Raw genomic sequence first — 17,886 nt, 5'->3', positions numbered from 1 at the left:
TCTCTCTCTCTCTCTCCGTTCCATCTCTCTCTCCCTCCCTCCGTTCCATCTCTCTCTCTCTCCCTCCGTTCCATCTCTCTCTCTCTCCCTCCGTTCCATCTCTCTCTCTCTCTCTCCGTTCCATCTCTCTCTCCCTCCCTCCGTTCCATCTCTCTCTCTCTCTCTCCGTTCCATCTCTCTCTCTCTCCCTCCGTTCCATCTCTCTCTCTCTCCCTCCGTTCCATCTCTCTCTCCCTCCCTCCGTTCCATCTCTCTCTCCCTCCCTCCGTTCCATCTCTCTCTCTCTCCCTCCGTTCCATCTCTCTCTCCCTCCCTCCGTTCCATCTCTCTCTCCCTCCCTCCGTTCCATCTCTCTCTCCCTCCCTCCGTTCCATCTCTCTCTCTCTCCCTCCGTTCCATCTCTCTCTCCCTCCCTCCTTTCCATCTCTCTCTCCCTCCCTCCGTTCCATCTCTCTCTCTCTCCCTCCGTTCCATCTCTCTCTCTCTCCCTCCGTTCCATCTCTCTCTCTCTCCCTCCGTTCCATCTCTCTCTCTCTCCCTCCGTTCCATCTCTCTCTCCCTCCCTCCTTTCCATCTCTCTCTCCCTCCCTCCGTTCCATCTCTCTCTCTCTCCCTCCGTTCCATCTCTCTCTCTCTCCCTCCGTTCCATCTCTCTCTCTCTCTCTCCGTTCCATCTCTCTCTCCCTCCCTCCGTTCCATCTCTCTCTCTCTCTCTCCGTTCCATCTCTCTCTCCCTCCCTCCGTTCCATCTCTCTCTCTCTCTCTCCGTTCCATCTCTCTCTCTCTCCCTCCGTTCCATCTCTATCTCCCTCCCTCCGTTCCATCTCTCTCTCTCTCTCCGTTCCATCTCTCTCTCTCTCTCTCCGTTCCATCTCTCTCTCCCTCCCTCCGTTCCATCTCTCTCTCTCTCTCTCCGTTCCATCTCTCTCTCCCTCCCTCCGTTCCATCTCTCTCTCTCTCCCTCCGTTCCATCTCTCTCTCTCTCTCTCCGTTCCATCTCTCTCTCCCTCCCTCCGTTTCATCTCTCTCTCTCTCCCTCCGTTCCATCTCTCTCTCTCTCCCTCCGTTCCATCTCTATCTCCCTCCCTCCGTTCCATCTCTCTCTCTCTCTCCGTTCCATCTCTCTCTCTCTCCCTCCGTTCCATCTCTCTCTCTCTCCCTCCGTTCCATCTCTCTCTCCCTCCCTCCGTTCCATCTCTCTCTCCCTCCCTCCTTTCCATCTCTCTCTCCCTCCCTCCGTTCCATCTCTCTCTCTCTCCCTCCGTTCCATCTCTCTCTCTCTCCCTCCATTCCATCTCTCTCTCTCTCTCTCCGTTCCATCTCTCTCTCTCTCCCTCCGTTCCATCTCTCTCTCTCTCCCTCCGTTCCATCTCTCTCTCTCTCCCTCCGTTCCATCTCTCTCTCTCTCTCTCCGTTCCATCTCTCTCTCTCTCCCTCCGTTCCATCTCTCTCTCTCTCCCTCCGTTCCATCTCTCTCTCTCTCCCTCCGTTCCATCTCTCTCTCTCTCTCTCCATTCCATCTCTCTCTCTCTCCCTCCGTTCCATCTCTCTCTCTCTCCCTCCGTTCCATCTCTCTCTCTTTCCCTCCGTTCCATCTCTCTCTCTCTCCCTCCGTTCCATCTCTCTCTCTCTCCCTCCGTTCCATCTCTCTCTCTCTCCCTCCGTTCCATCTCTCTCTCTCTCTCCGTTCCATCTCTCTCTCTCTCCCTCCGTTCCATCTCTCTCTCTCTCCCTCCGTTCCATCTCTCTCTCTTTCCCTCCGTTCCATCTCTCTCTCTCTCTCTCCGTTCCATCTCTCTCCCTCTCCCTCAGTTCCATCTCTCTCTCCCTCCGTTCCATCTCTCACTCCCTCCCTTCGTTCCATCTCTCTCTCCCTCCCTCCGTTCCATCTCTCTCTCTCTCTCTCCGTTCCATCTCTCTCTCCCTCCCTCCGTTCCATCTCTCTCTCTCTCTCTCCGTTCCATCTCTCTCTCCCTCCCTCCGTTCCATCTCTCTCTCTCTCTCTCCGTTCCATCTCTCTCTCTCTCCCTCCGTTCCATCTCTCTCTCTCTCCCTCAGTTCCATCTCTCTCTCCCTCCCTCAGTTCCATCTCTCTCTCCCTCCCTCCGTTCCATCTCTCTCTCTCTCTCTCCGTTCCATCTCTCTCTCCCTCCCTCCGTTCCATCTCTCTCTCCCTCCCTCCGTTCCATCTCTCTCTCTCTCCCTCCGTTCCATCTCTCTCTCTCTCTCTCCCTCCGTTCCATCTCTCTCTCTTTCTCTCCGTTCCATCTCTCTCTCCCTCCCTCCGTTCCATCTCTCTCTCTCTCTCTCCGTTCCATCTCTCTCTCTCTCCCTCCGTTCCATCTCTCTCTCTCTCCCTCCGTTCCATCTCTCTCTCCCTCCCTCCGTTCCATCTCTCTCTCCCTCCCTCCGTTCCATCTCTCTCTCTCTCCCTCCGTTCCATCTCTCTCTCTCTCCCTCCGTTCCATCTCTCTCTCTCTCTCTCCGTTCCATCTCTCTCTCCCTCCCTCCGTTCCATCTCTCTCTCTCTCCCTCCGTTCCATCTCTCTCTCTCTCCCTCCGTTCCATCTCTCTCTCTCTCTCCCTCCGTTCCATCTCTCTCTCCCTCCCTCCGTTCCATCTCTCTCTCTCTCTCCCTCCGTTCCATCTCTCTCTCTCTCCCTCCGTTCCATCTCTCTCTCCCTCCCTCCGTTCCATCTCTCTCTCTCTCTCTCCGTTCCATCTCTCTCTCTCCCTCCGTTCCATCTCTCTCTCTCTCCCTCCGTTCCATCTCTCTCTCTCTCTCTCCGTTCCATCTCTCTCTCTCTCCCTCAGTTCCATCTCTCTCTCCCTCCCTCAGTTCCATCTCTCACTCCCTCCCTTCGTTCCATCTCTCTCTCCCTCCCTCCGTTCCATCTCTCTCTCTCTCCCTCCGTTCCATCTCTCTCTCCCTCCCTCCGTTCCATCTCTCTCTCCCTCCCTCCTTTCCATCTCTCTCTCTCTCTCTCTGTTCCATCTCTCTCTCTCTCCCTCCGTTCCATCTCTCTCTCTCTCCCTCCGTTCCATCTCTCTCTCTCTCTCTCCGTTCCATCTCTCTCTCCCTCCCTCCGTTCCATCTCTCTCTCTCTCTCTCCGTTCCATCTCTCTCCCTCCCTCCGTTCCATCTCTCTCTCTCTCCCTCCGTTCCATCTCTCTCTCCCTCCCTCCGTTCCATCTCTCTCTCTCTCTCCGTTCCATCTCTCTCTCTCTCCCTCCGTTCCATCTCTCTCTCCCTCCCTCCGTTCCATCTCTCTCTCCCTCCCTCCTTTCCATCTCTCTCTCCCTCCCTCCGTTCCATCTCTCTCTCTCTCCCTCCGTTCCATCTCTCTCTCTCTCCCTCCGTTCCATCTCTCTCTCTCTCTCTCCGTTCCATCTCTCTCTCTCTCCCTCCGTTCCATCTCTCTCTCTCTCCCTCCGTTCCATCTCTCTCTCTCTCCCTCCGTTCCATCTCTCTCCATTACATAACCATCCTCAGTATAAGACATTCAGTTATAACCCAGTCCTGATCTCTCCTGTTTCTAGTTTTCCAACTGTGATTCAATATCAACACAGATAGCTGTGATCGTGAGGGGTTTCTTTCGAAGCAGCTTGATTGGGAATTAAGCATTGCCATTATTTTCAGGTAAAACAGTTTACACCTGTATGCTGAACAGTCGAGGTGGGACAGAGAGTGACCTCACAGTTAGTCGCATTGAGAACACTCCACAGGGCATGGCCCTCACGCCTGCCTTCGAAGGTAATTACTGGTGTGGGCGGAGTTCACTCCGCTCCGCATGCGGGCGGGATCCGCGTACTGGCACTTTAACAACCGGCTGCTGGAAGATGAGCGATTCCGGGACTCGTTCTGTCGATTCTAGGCCGACTGGAGAAGGAAGCAGGGGGGCTTCCCCTCCTTGAGGCTATGGTGGGATGTGGGCAAGACTCACATCCGCGTCTTCTGTCAGGAGTACGCGAAGGGGTCGACCAAGAGGCGGGAAGCCGAGATCGGGCGCCTAGAGAGGGAGGTGCTCGACTTGGAGTCCCGCCTCGGTCATGCCATCGTGGACCTGGCCCTGTGGCAGGCGTACAAAGAGAAGAAGGGCGCGCTGAGGGACCTGCAGCTCATAGGGTCCCGAGGCGCGTACGTGAGGTCGCGGATCCAGATCCTGGAAGATTTGGACCGCGCCTCACCCTTCTTCTACTCGCTGGAAAAATGGCGGGGGGTCCGTAAGCAGCTCGTCGAGCTGCTGGACGACGACAGATCCTCCATCACGGATCCGGAGGGAATGGGCCTCCTGGTCCGTACTTATTACAGTGCGTTGTTCTCTCCGGATCCGTCCAGCGAGGACGTGCGCAGAGTTTTGTGGGAGGACCTGCCGCAGGTCAGCCCGGAGGGCGCCGAAGGATCGGAGGCTCCACTCACGTTGGCGGAGCTGACTGGCGCCCTCCACCAGCTCTCGAGGCAAATCCCCGGGGCTGGATGGGTTGACCGTGGAGTTCCTCAGGGCGTTCTGGGATATCCTGGGGGACAATTACGCGCGGGTCCTGGGGGAAAGCCTGGCGACCGGGGAGATGCCCCTCTCGTGGCGCAGGGCAGTCATCGTCCTGCTGCCGAAGAGGGGTGATCTCCGCCTGCTTAAAAACTGGCGTCCGGTCTCCCTCCTCAGCACGGATTATAAGATCTTTGCCCGGGCTATGTCTACCCGCCTGGGCTCCGTGCTGGCCCACATGATCCACCCCGAACAGTCTTACACGATCCCAGGCCAGTTCATCCAGGACAACATCCACCTGGTCTGGGACCTGATCCATCTTTCCCGGAGGACTGGTCAGTCGGTCGCCTTTCTTTCCCTCGATCAGGAGAAGGCGTTCGACAGGCTGGATCACGAATACCTTTTCGGGACTCTGCGTGCTTTCGGACTCGGGCTGCATTTTGTGGCCCGGATCCGACTTTTATACGCCGCCGCAGAGTGTCTAGTCAAGGTTAACGGGTCCTTAACGGCGCCCCTTCGCTTTGGGAGAGGAGTGCGTCAGGGATGCCCCATGTCCGGCCAATTGTATACCATCTGCGTGGAGCCCTTCCTGTGCCTGCTTCGCAGGAGATTGACGGGATTGGCTCTGCGCGAGCCGGCCATGCGGGTCGTCCTCTCGGCTTACGCCGATGACGTGCTCCTCGCAATCACAGATCCCGTTGACTTGCGGAGGATGCGCGACAGCCAGCAGACCTTTTCTGCCGCGTCCTCCGCGAGGATTAATTGGGAGAAATGTTCCAGTCTCCTGGTGGGTCAGTGGCGGGTGGACTCCCTGCCGGAGGAGTTGACACCTTTTGAGTGGAGTACCACGCACCTCCTCTATCTGGGAGTCCACCTTAGCCCCGCTGAGGAAGCCTGGCTGGCAAACTGGCAGGAGTTGGAGGTGAAAGTCATCGCTCGGCTGGGGCGCTGGACAGGACTGCTCCGAGTGCTTTCCTACAGGGGCCGAGCGCTGGTCATAAACCAACTGGTGGCCTCAATGCTGTGGTACCGGTTGGTCACTTTGGCCCCGCCCCCTGCATTCGCCACCAAGATCCAGAAGAAACTCGTCGATTTCTTCTGGGGCAAGAGGAAACACTGGGTCTCTGCCACGGTCCTGAGTCTCCCGATCGAGGAGGGCGGTCAGTCGCTGGTGTGCATCCGCACCCAGGCTGCGACTCTCCGCCTTCGGACCCTGCAGAGATACCTGTACGTCGAGCGTCCTCCCAGATTAGGGATGGCACAGTGGTGCGGTGGTTATCACCGCAGCCTCACAGCTCCAGGGACCCGGGTTCAATTCTGGATACTGCCTGTGTGGAGTTTGCAAGTTCAGTGTTGTATCTCTAAAATAAATAAAAAAATAAAATAAAAAAAATCGTGTGCGCTGGTGATGTATTTTTCCCACCAGTGTCACTGCCTTCAAGACGACACGTGGCTCCCGGCGGAGTCCGTTAGCCGCGCCTCTCTGAGGGAGTTGCCTGTCTTTTACCGGGATCTGTTGCGAGTCTGGAACATGGTCGCCTCCAGTTAGGGCGCTCCCCTACGGACCGGTAGGCGGAGGAGTTGCCAAAGCCCCCGGGACGCCCCTCACTGCAGGTGACGAGGGGGCTCGGGAGTGCGGAGCGATCCCGGCCGAGCTGACACCTGCTCGGCCGGAACTGTTCATCGGACCCAGGCCCCAAAACCCTCCTTGGGAGTCGGTCCCGCACAACCCGAGCCGCCTCTCGGAAATGCCGTCCGTGCCATTCCAATCGGCGCGGAGGGGTTTCCTGTACGGGCTGCTCCTGCGCACTCTCCACTTCCTCGCCCTCGTCAGCCGGCCGGACACGCCCTGGCGGTCCGCGTTGCCATCTGGCGGCGAGGGGAAACCCCGATGGAGGTCTCTCTACGCGGGAGTCTTCCCCCTTTACATCGGGGACCTGGGGTGGAGGGTGCTGCACAGAGCAGTCCCGTGCAATAGGCTTTTAAGTAGGTTCACGGACTCCCAGGCCACCTGTACTTTCTGCGGCCTGGACGAGTCCGTGTTCCACATATATACGGAGTGTGCGAGGTTGCAGCCCCTATTTGAGTATCTGAAAGGGCTGCTCCTCAAGTTCTGGCTGCACTTCAGTCCCACGCTCCTGATCTTTGGGCACCCAGTGCGGAGGGGTGTGGGCCAGGAGGAGGATCCCCTCGTCGGTCTGCTCCTGGGCCTGGCCAAGGTGGCAATTCACAGGTCCAGGTTGCGGGCCGTCGGGGGCTCCGTCCTCCCCGATTGCCTGCCCCTCTTCCGCGGTTACGTTCGCGCCCGGGTGTCCCTGGAAAAGGAGCATGCGGTGTCCGCCGGTACGCTTGAGGCCTTCCGCGACCGGTGGGCACCGCAGGGACTGGAGTGCATCGTCGACGCCGAGAATGGCATTTTAATTTGAGTTTTTGGATTATTTATCCGTTTTTAATAAAGTTATTTTAAAAATGTAAATATGTCTATAAAGGGGGCCTGAGGAATAAAGGCCCCCTCGACATGAAATTTAAAAAAAACAAAAAAAAAAATAATCGACACTGAGAATGGCATTTTAATTTGAGTTTTTTTTATTTGTTTATCTGTTTTTTTAAAAATTAAGTTATTTTTGTACAATGTCTATAAAAGGGGCCTGGAAAATAAAGGCCACCTTAAAACAGAAAAAGTAAAAGAAAACGGGTTAGATACAGAGTAAAGCTCCCTCTGTAGTGTCCATTCCAAACAGGCTGATGTGATTTTCTCATTGTAGTTCCTTGATTATTAATGTTGAGGCAGTGAGAATGTGACTCTGGTTTCGACAGTTGCATAAAAAATCATTTTCAGCTCTTGGAACTGATGATAAGCAGAATTAAATTCTCTTTCACTGTGCCGAGTCTGTTTGCTTTGCTGTAACTCGATTGAAGAGCTCCAGCCTCGAGGGCTGTGCCTTTCCCTGTTTTTCTTTCTCGATTTTATCTTTTTAAACAGCCAGTAACAATAATAATTTGATTGCAGTGACATCCAACGGAAGTGTGTATAATCTGAACGGTTGTGTAACTGGATTAAGGGCAGTTATAGCTCAGGGCTTTGTCTCTGTGCTAGCTTTCCCCTTCTACTGTCTGCAGCTGTTAACCGGCTCTGGGTGATGCTGGCTGGGTCTGACCTTATGCTGTGTTCTGGTGCAGGTGATGGGTATTACCTGGCAGTCGGAGGTGGAGTGGCTCAGCACAACTGGTGCCACATCAGCACCGTGCTTCAAGACCAGAAGTTGAACTGCCAACTTCTCGACTGCTCAGAGGACCTGGGAATGATCAGCGTGCAGGGACCGCAGAGGTGTGGAAATCGCACCTCACAATAATCATCGAAAGATAAGCGGAGGGTGAGGGGGTCCGGGAGGGGCCTGAGGTGGCAATGGAATTGATGGCAAATTATTGACCTGGATGGGAAATTGACTGAGTGACAGGCGACAGAGAGTAGGAATAATGGACAGGTACTTTAATTGCCAGGGTGTGACCAGTGGTATCCCACAAGGATTTATGATGGGGTCTCAATTATTCACTGTTTTCGTTACCAATTTAGATGATGGGATAGAAAGCCACGGATCCAAATTTGTTGATGGCAAAGATGGGCAGCATTGTGAGCAGTGTAGATGGAAGCATAAAATTAGAGATATTGGTACATTAAATGAATGGGCAAAATTGTGGGCAAATGTGAGGTTATCCACTTTGAGCCTGAAAAGGACAGAACAGGGTAATTTCCAAATGGTGAAAAGCTACAATCAGTGGATGTCCAAAGAGACTTGGAAGTTCATGTGCAAAGATCATTAAAATATCATGAACAGGTACAGAAAATAATCAAAATGGAATGCTGGTGTTTATCTCTAGAGCACTACAATACAAGGAGTAGAAGTCATGCTTCAGCTGTACAGAGCCCTGGTTAGACCACACCTGGAGTTATTGTGAGCAGTTCTGGGCACCACACCTTAGGAAGGATATATTGTCCTTGGAGGGAGTGCCATGTAGATTTACCAGAATGATACCGGGACTCCAAGGGTTAAATTACGAGGAGAGATTACACAAGCTAGGTTGGAATTTAGAAGGTTAAAGGGTGATTTCTTCAAAGTTTTCAAGATATTAAGGGGAACAGATAAAGTAAAAAGAAAGATTTGCATTTATATAGTGCCTTTCACCACCACTGGATGTCCCACTTTACAGCCAATGAAGTATTTTTGAAGTGTAGTCACTGTTGTAATGTAGGAAATACAGCAGCTAATTTGCTCATCGCAAACTCCCACAAACAGCAATGTGATAATGGCCAGATAATCTGTTTATGTGATGTTGATTGAGGGGTAAATAGAGAGAAACTCTTTCCACTGGCCGGGGGGGTCTCGGACTAGGGGACAGAGTCTAAAAATTAGAGCCAGACCTTTCAGGAGTGAAATTAGGAAACACTTCGACATGCTAAGGATGGTAGAAGTTTGGAACTCTCTCTGCAAATGGCAGTTGATGCTGGATCAGTGTTAATTTTAAATCTGAGATTGGTAAATTTTTGTACCCAAAGGTATTAAGGGATATGAGGCAAAGACGGGAATATGGAGTTAGGACACAGATCAGCCGTGATCTCATTGAATGGTGGGAAAGTCTCAAGGAATTGAATGACTTCCTCCTGTTCCTGTGTTCCCCTGGGAGAGGTGCCCAGGAAGGGGGTGCAGGGGTGAGTCATGTGGGGGGACCCGGGGAAGGACAGGGGGAGGGAGGGGGTGGAGGAGGAGTGAGGAGGGCCAGTGGTGGGGGAGGGGATGGGCAGTGCATCGCTTGTGTGTTGCTCTGATTCTGGTTGATGTGACATTGTGACTGTTATACCCTCACTCCACAGTCGCTCGATTCTGCAGGAGCTTCTTGACACTGACCTGAGCAATGATGCTTTTCCCTTCTCTACACACCGAGTCGTGAAGGCAGCTGGACACACAGTGAGTCAGTCGCTCTCTTACTTCTTTCCATTATTCAGCATTAACTTCTCTGTCTAATCTGGCTTGAACTCTTTTCATATCATTGGAATTAAAGGTTCTCAACTCATGAAGCATCCTCACTGGATCATTTGGTGAACCAACAGTCTTTAATTTATGAAGTGCTGAGAGGATTTGAATGTGGTAACTCGTGGTGTGAATGGGCCGATGGGTTGTCTATGGTAACATTTGGTGTGAATGCTCTGTTTCCCTGCGGTAACTGGGTGTACATACCCCACAGGGACTTCAGCGGTTCAAGAAGGCAGCTCACCACCACCCTCTCAATGGCAACAACTTTCTGTGAGGAGGGAATGGTGTTAATTGTATATTGTATTTAATTGTTGGCAGGTGGTGGGCAGGAACTGGGGATTCACTGGCCTCCCTATTAATAAGAACAGACTGAAGATGTGGTTGTTGAGTTAGGAGGTGCATGTTTTTAATGTGTATCTGTAAATAAGAGCATATAAAGTGTGTAAAGATTGGCTCCAGTTTTATTCTTGACCAACTGGCTCCCTGGATTAGAACAAATGTGATGAATGGAAGGCACAATAGCCTTAGTCTTGTGATAATGTGGAATAGGAAGTGCGGATTAAACACGGAGTTGAATTTCGGCACTGCTGGAGCTGGATTCTAACCTGCAGGGATATCAAATGTGTCTGAGTGATTGAATCGGACTGTGGCTCTATTACTCACTCAGTTTATGAAAGAGAGTCACCATGTCCAACCTTCTGTTCAGTCTAAAGAGCTCAGTGTTTGTGCCAGGAGATTTGAGCTGCTCGCAGGAGATTGTCACTGTCTGTCTTCTTTCACCAGCTCTGCAGTTATTTCAGTAGGATGGAGATCAGAGTCCATATCCATGTTTACCAGACTCGGAGTCTGGAGATCCCAGTGTCCGTATCCGTGTTCACCGGACCGGAAGTGTGGAGATCCCAGTGTCTGTGTCCGTGTTCACCGGACCGAGAGTGTGGAGATCACGGTGTCCGTGTCCGTGTTCACTGGACCGGGAGTATGGAGATCCCAGTGTCTGTGTCCGTGTTCACCGGACCGAGAGTGTGGAGATCACGGTGTCCGTGTCCTTGTTCACTGGACCGGGAGTGTGGAGATCACAGTGTCTGTGTCCGTGTTCACCGGACCGGAAGTGTGGAGATCCCAGTGTCTGTGTCCGTGTTAACCGGACCGAGAGTGTGGAGATCACGGTGTCCGTGTCCGTGTTCACTGGACCGGGAGTGTGGAGATCACGGAGCCAGTGTCCGTGTTCACTGGACCGGGAGTGTGGAGATCACGGAGCCAGTGTCCGTGTTCACTGGACCGGGAGTGTGGAGATCACAGAGCCAGTGTCGTGTTCACCGGACCGGGAGTGTGGAGATCACGGAGCCAGTGTCCAGTGTCCGTGTTCACCGGACAGGGAGTGTGGAGATCACGGAGCCAGTGTCCGTGTTCACCGGACCGGGAGTGTGGAGATCATGGTGCCAGTGTCCGTGTTCACTGGACCGGGAGTGTGGAGATCACGGAGCCAGTGTCCGTGTTCACCGGACAGGGAGTGTGGAGATCACGGTGCCAGTGTCCGTGTTCACCGGACCGGGAGTGTGGAGATCACGGTGCCAGTGTCCGTGTTCACCGGGCCGGGAGTGTGGAGATCACGGTGCCAGTGTCCGTGTTCACCGGGCCGGGAGTGTGGAGATCACGGTGCCAGTGTCCGTGTTCACCGGGCCGGGAGTGTGGAGATCACGGAGCCAGTGTCCGTGTTCACTGGACCGGGAGTGTGGAGATCACGGTGCCAGTGTCCGTGTTCACCGGACCGGGAGTGTGGAGATCCCCGTGTCTGTGTCCATGTTCACCGGACCGGGAGTGTGGAGATCCCAGTGTCTGTGTCCGTGTTCACCGGACCGGACGTGTGGAGATCAGGGTGCCAGTGTCCGTGTTGACTGGACGGGGAGTGTGGAGATCACAGAGCCTGTGTCCGTGTTCACTGGACCGGGAATGTGGAGATCACGGTGCCAGTGTCCGTGTTCACTGGACCGGGAGTGTGGAGATCACGGAGCCAGTGTCTGTGTTCACTGGACCGGAAGTGTGGAGATCACGGAGCCAGTGTACGTGTTCACTGGATCGGGTGTGTGGAGATCACAGAGCCAGTGTCCGTGTTCACCGGATCGGGAGTGTGGAGATCACGGAACCAGTGTCCGTGTTCACCGGATCGGGAGTGTGGAGATCATGGAGCCTGTGTCCGTGTTCACCGGATCGGGAGTGTGGAGATCACGGAGCCAGTGTCCGTGTTCACCGGATCGGGAGTGTGGAGATCACGGAGCCAGTGTCCGTGTTCACCGGATCGGGAGTGTGGAGATCACGGAGCCTGTGTCCGTGTTCACCGGATCGGGAGTGTGGAGATTAGGGTGCCAGTGTCCGTGTTGACTGGACGGGGAGTGTGGAGATCACAGAGCCAGTGTCCGTGTTCACTGGACCGGGAGTGTGGTGATCACGGTGCCAGTGTCCGTGTTCACTGGACCGGGAGTGTGGAGATCACGGAGCCAGTGTCCGTGTTCACCGGATCGGGAGTGTGGAGATCACGGAGCCAGTGTCCGTGTTCACCTGATCGGGAGTGTGGAGATCACGGAGCCAGTGTCCGTGTTCACCGGATCGGGAGTGTGGAGATCACGGAGCCTGTGTCCGTGTTCACCGGACCGGAAGTGTGGAGATCCCAGTGTCTGTGTCCGTGTTCACCGAACCGAGAGTGTGGAGATCACGGTGTCCGTGTCCGTGTTCACTGGACCGGGAGTGTGGAGATCCCAGTGTCTGTGTCCGTGTTCACCGGACCGAGAGTGTGGAGACACGGTGTCCGTGTCCGTGTTCACTGGACCGGGAGTGTGGAGATCACAGTGTCTGTGTCCGTGTTCACCGGACCGGAAGTGTGGAGATCACGGAGCCAGTGTCCGTGTTCACTGGACCGGGAGTGTGGAGATCACGGAGCCAGTGTCCGTGTTCACTGGACCGGGAGTGTGGAGATCACAGAGCCAGTGTCGTGTTCACCGGACCGGGAGTGTGGAGATCACGGAGCCAGTGTCCAGTGTCCGTGTTCACCGGACCGGGAGTGTGGAGATCACGGAGCCAGTGTCCGTGTTCACCGGATCGGGAGTGTGGAGATCATGGTGCCAGTGTCCGTGTTCACTGGACCGGGAGTGTGGAGATCACGGAGCCAGTGTCCGTGTTCACCGGACAGGGAGTGTGGAGATCACGGTGCCAGTGTCCGTGTTCACCGGACCGGGAGTGTGGAGATCACGGTGCCAGTGTCCGTGTTCACCGGGCCGGGAGTGTGGAGATCACGGTGCCAGTGTCCGTGTTCACCGGACCGGGAGTGTGGAGATCACGGTGCCAGTGTCCGTGTTCACTGGGCCGGGAGTGTGGAGATCACGGTGCCAGTGTCCGTGTTCACCGGGCCGGGAGTGTGGAGATCACGGAGCCAGTGTCCGTGTTCACTGGACCGGGAGTGTGGAGATCACGGTGCCAGTGTCCGTGTTCACCGGACCGGGAGTGTGGAGATCCCCGTGTCTGTGTCCATGTTCACCGGACCGGGAGTGTGGAGATCAGGGTGCCAGTGTCCGTGTTGACTGGACGGGGAGTGTGGAGATCACAGAGCCAGTGTCCGTGTTCACTGGACCGGGAATGTGGAGATCACGGTGCCAGTGTCCGTGTTCACTGGACCGGGAGTGTGGAGATCACGGAGCCAGTGTACGTGATCACTGGATCGGGAGTGTGGAGATCATGGTGCCAGTGTCCGTGTTCACTGGACCGGGAGTGTGGAGATCACGGAGCCAGTGTCCGTGTTCACCGGATCGGGAGTGTGGAGATCATGGAACCTGTGTCCGTGTTCACCGGATCGGGAGTGTGGAGATCACGGAGCCAGTGTCCGTGTTCACCGGATCGGGAGTGTGGAGATCACGGAGCCAGTGTCCGTGTTCACCGGACCGGGAGTGTGGAGATCCCCGTGTCTGTGTCCATGTTCACCGGACCGGGAGTGTGGAGATCCCAGTGTCTGTGTCCGTGTTCACCGGACCGGACGTGTGGAGATCAGGGTGCCAGTGTCCGTGTTGACTGGACGGGGAGTGTGGAGATCACAGAGCCTGTGTCCGTGTTCACTGGACCGGGAATGTGGAGATCACGGTGCCAGTGTCCGTGTTCACTGGACCGGGAGTGTGGAGATCACGGAGCCAGTGTCTGTGTTCACTGGACCGGAAGTGTGGAGATCACGGAGCCAGTGTACGTGTTCACTGGATCGGGTGTGTGGAGATCACAGAGCCAGTGTCCGTGTTCACCGGATCGGGAGTGTGGAGATCACGGAACCAGTGTCCGTGTTCACCGGATCGGGAGTGTGGAGATCATGGAGCCTGTGTCCGTGTTCACCGGATCGGGAGTGTGGAGATCACGGAGCCAGTGTCCGTGTTCACCGGATCGGGAGTGTGGAGATCACGGAGCCAGTGTCCGTGTTCACCGGATCGGGAGTGTGGAGATCACGGAGCCTGTGTCCGTGTTCACCGGATCGGGAGTGTGGAGATTAGGGTGCCAGTGTCCGTGTTGACTGGACGGGGAGTGTGGAGATCACAGAGCCAGTGTCCGTGTTCACTGGACCGGGAGTGTGGTGATCACGGTGCCAGTGTCCGTGTTCACTGGACCGGGAGTGTGGAGATCACGGAGCCAGTGTCCGTGTTCACCGGATCGGGAGTGTGGAGATCACGGAGCCAGTGTCCGTGTTCACCTGATCGGGAGTGTGGAGATCACGGAGCCAGTGTCCGTGTTCACCGGATCGGGAGTGTGGAGATCACGGAGCCTGTGTCCGTGTTCACCGGACCGGAAGTGTGGAGATCCCAGTGTCTGTGTCCGTGTTCACCGGACCGAGAGTGTGGAGATCACGGTGTCCGTGTCCGTGTTCACTGGACCGGGAGTGTGGAGATCCCAGTGTCTGTGTCCGTGTTCACCGGACCGAGAGTGTGGAGACACGGTGTCCGTGTCCGTGTTCACTGGACCGGGAGTGTGGAGATCACAGTGTCTGTGTCCGTGTTCACCGGACCGGAAGTGTGGAGATCACGGAGCCAGTGTCCGTGTTCACTGGACCGGGAGTGTGGAGATCACGGAGCCAGTGTCCGTGTTCACTGGACCGGGAGTGTGGAGATCACAGAGCCAGTGTCGTGTTCACCGGACCGGGAGTGTGGAGATCACGGAGCCAGTGTCCAGTGTCCGTGTTCACCGGACCGGGAGTGTGGAGATCACGGAGCCAGTGTCCGTGTTCACCGGACCGGGAGTGTGGAGATCATGGTGCCAGTGTCCGTGTTCATTGGACCGGGAGTGTGGAGATCACGGAGCCAGTGTCCGTGTTCACCGGACAGGGAGTGTGGAGATCACGGTGCCAGTGTCCGTGTTCACCGGACCGGGAGTGTGGAGATCACGGTGCCAGTGTCCGTGTTCACCGGGCCGGGAGTGTGGAGATCACGGTGCCAGTGTCCGTGTTCACCGGACCGGGAGTGTGGAGATCACGGTGCCAGTGTCCGTGTTCACTGGGCCGGGAGTGTGGAGATCACGGTGCCAGTGTCCGTGTTCACCGGGCCGGGAGTGTGGAGATCACGGAGCCAGTGTCCGTGTTCACTGGACCGGGAGTGTGGAGATCACGGTGCCAGTGTCCGTGTTCACCGGACCGGGAGTGTGGAGATCCCCGTGTCTGTGTCCATGTTCACCGGACCGGGAGTGTGGAGATCAGGGTGCCAGTGTCCGTGTTGACTGGACGGGGAGTGTGGAGATCACAGAGCCAGTGTCCGTGTTCACTGGACCGGGAATGTGGAGATCACGGTGCCAGTGTCCGTGTTCACTGGACCGGGAGTGTGGAGATCACGGAGCCAGTGTACGTGTTCACTGGATCGGGAGTGTGGAGATCATGGTGCCAGTGTCCGTGTTCACTGGACCGGGAGTGTGGAGATCACGGAGCCAGTGTCCGTGTTCACCGGATCGGGAGTGTGGAGATCATGGAACCTGTGTCCGTGTTCACCGGATCGGGAGTGTGGAGATCACGGAGCCAGTGTCCGTGTTCACCGGATCGGGAGTGTGGAGATCACGGAGCCAGTGTCCGTGTTCACTGGACCGGGAGTGTGGAGATCACGGAGCCAGTGTCCGTGTTCACTGGACCGGGAGTGTGGAGATCACAGAGCCAGTGTCGTGTTCACCGGACCGGGAGTGTGGAGATCACGGAGCCAGTGTCCAGTGTCCGTGTTCACCGGACCGGGAGTGTGGAGATCACGGAGCCAGTGTCCGTGTTCACCGGACCGGGAGTGTGGAGATCATGGTGCCAGTGTCCGTGTTCACTGGACCGGGAGTGTGGAGATCACGGAGCCAGTGTCCGTGTTCACCGGACAGGGAGTGTGGAGATCACGGTGCCAGTGTCCGTGTTCACCGGACCGGGAGTGTGGAGATCACGGTGCCAGTGTCCGTGTTCACCGGGCCGGAGGTGTGGAGATCACGGTGCCAGTGTCCGTGTTCACCGGACCGGGAGTGTGGAGATCACGGTGCCAGTGTCCGTGTTCACCGGGCCGGGAGTGTGGAGATCACGGTGCCAGTGTCCGTGTTCACCGGGCCGGGAGTGTGGAGATCACGGAGCCAGTGTCCATGTTCACCGGATCGGGAGTGTGGAGATCACGGAGCCAGTGTCCGTGTTCACCGGATCGGGAGTGTGGAGATCACGGAGCCTGTGTCCGTGTTCACCGGATCGGGAGTGTGGAGATCAGGGTGCCAGTGTCCGTGTTCACCGGATCGGGAGTGTGGAGATCACGGAGCCAGTGTCCGTGTTCACCGGATCGGGAGTGTGGAGATCACGGAGCCAGTGTCCGTGTTCACCGGATCGGGAGTGTGGAGATCACGGAGCCAGTGTCCGTGTTCACCGGATCGGGAGTGTGGAGATCACGGAGCCAGTGTCCGTGTTCACCGGATCGGGAGTGTGGACATCACGGAGCCAGTGTCTGTGTTCACCGGACCGGGAGTGTGGAGATCACGGAGCCAGTGTCCGTGTTCACCGGACCGGACGTGTGGAGATCAGGGTGCCAGTGTCCGTGTTGACTGGACGGGGAGTGTGGAGATCACAGAGCCAGTGTCCGTGTTCACTGGACCGGGAATGTGGAGATCACGGTGCCAGTGTCCGTGTTCACTGGACCGGGAGTGTGGAGATCACGGAGCCAGTGTCTGTGTTCACTGGACCGGAAGTGTGGAGATCACGGAGCCAGTGTACGTGTTCACCGGATCGGGAGTGTGGAGATCACGGAGCCAGTGTCCGTGTTCACCGGATCGGGAGTGTGGAGATCACGGAGCCTGTGTCCGTGTTCACCGGACCGGAAGTGTGGAGATCCCAGTGTCTGTGTCCGTGTTCACCGGACCGAGAGTGTGGAGATCACGGTGTCCGTGTCCGCGTTCACTGGACCGGGAGTGTGGAGATCCCAGTGTCTGTGTCCGTGTTCACCGGACCGGAAGTGTGGAGATCACGGAGCCAGTGTCCGTGTTCACTGGACCGGGAGTGTGGAGATCACGGAGCCAGTGTCCGTGTTCACTGGACCGGGAGTGTGGAGATCACAGAGCCAGTGTCGTGTTCACCGGACCGGGAGTGTGGAGATCACGGAGCCAGTGTCCAGTGTCCGTGTTCACCGGACCGGGAGTGTGGAGATCACGGAGCCAGTGTCCGTGTTCACCGGACCGGGAGTGTGGAGATCATGTTGCCAGTGTCCGTGTTCACTGGACCGGGAGTGTGGAGATCACGGAGCCAGTGTCCGTGTTCACCGGACAGGGAGTGTGGAGATCACGGTGCCAGTGTCCGTGTTCACCGGACCGGGAGTGTGGAGATCACGGTGCCAGTGTCCGTGTTCACCGGGCCGGGAGTGTGGAGATCACGGTGCCAGTGTCCGTGTTCACCGGACCGGGAGTGTGGAGATCACGGTGCCAGTGTCCGTGTTCACCGGGCCGGGAGTGTGGAGATCACGGTGCCAGTGTCCGTGTTCACCGGGCCGGGAGTGTGGAGATCACGGAGCCAGTGTCCGTGTTCACTGGACCGGGAGTGTGGAGATCACGGTGCCAGTGTCCGTGTTCACCGGACCGGGAGTGTGGAGATCCCCGTGTCTGTGTCCATGTTCACCGGACCGGGAGTGTGGAGATCAGGGTGCCAGTGTCCGTGTTCACTGGTCCGGGAATGTGGAGATCACGGTGCCAGTGTCCGTGTTCACTGGTCCGGGAGTGTGGAGATCACGGAGCCAGTGTCTGTGTTCACTGGACCGGAAGTGTGGAGATCACGGAGCCAGTGTACGTGTTCACTGGATCGGGAGTGTGGAGATCACAGAGCCAGTGTACGTGTTCACCGGATCGGGAGTGTGGAGATCACGGAA

General features: G+C 56.3%; 1 protein-coding gene across 1 annotated transcript in view; it reads left to right on the top strand.

Moving 5' to 3' along the window:
• Positions 1-17,886, top strand: part of sardh (sarcosine dehydrogenase) — a 342,235-nt gene that overhangs the window by 285,873 nt on the left and 38,476 nt on the right. Inside the window, exons 14-16 of the mRNA XM_068012002.1 lie at positions 3,641-3,754; positions 7,668-7,815; positions 9,358-9,451. Coding sequence (XP_067868103.1) covers positions 3,641-3,754; positions 7,668-7,815; positions 9,358-9,451 — 356 coding nt within the window. The remainder of the gene's footprint in view (positions 1-3,640; positions 3,755-7,667; positions 7,816-9,357; positions 9,452-17,886) is intronic.

Source organism: Heterodontus francisci, chromosome 32 (assembly GCF_036365525.1).
Source record: "Heterodontus francisci isolate sHetFra1 chromosome 32, sHetFra1.hap1, whole genome shotgun sequence".
In the NCBI taxonomy this organism is placed as follows: Eukaryota; Metazoa; Chordata; class Chondrichthyes; order Heterodontiformes; family Heterodontidae; genus Heterodontus; species Heterodontus francisci.
Note: the sequence above shows the minus strand (reverse complement) of the source record. Positions and strands in the feature narration are given on the sequence as shown.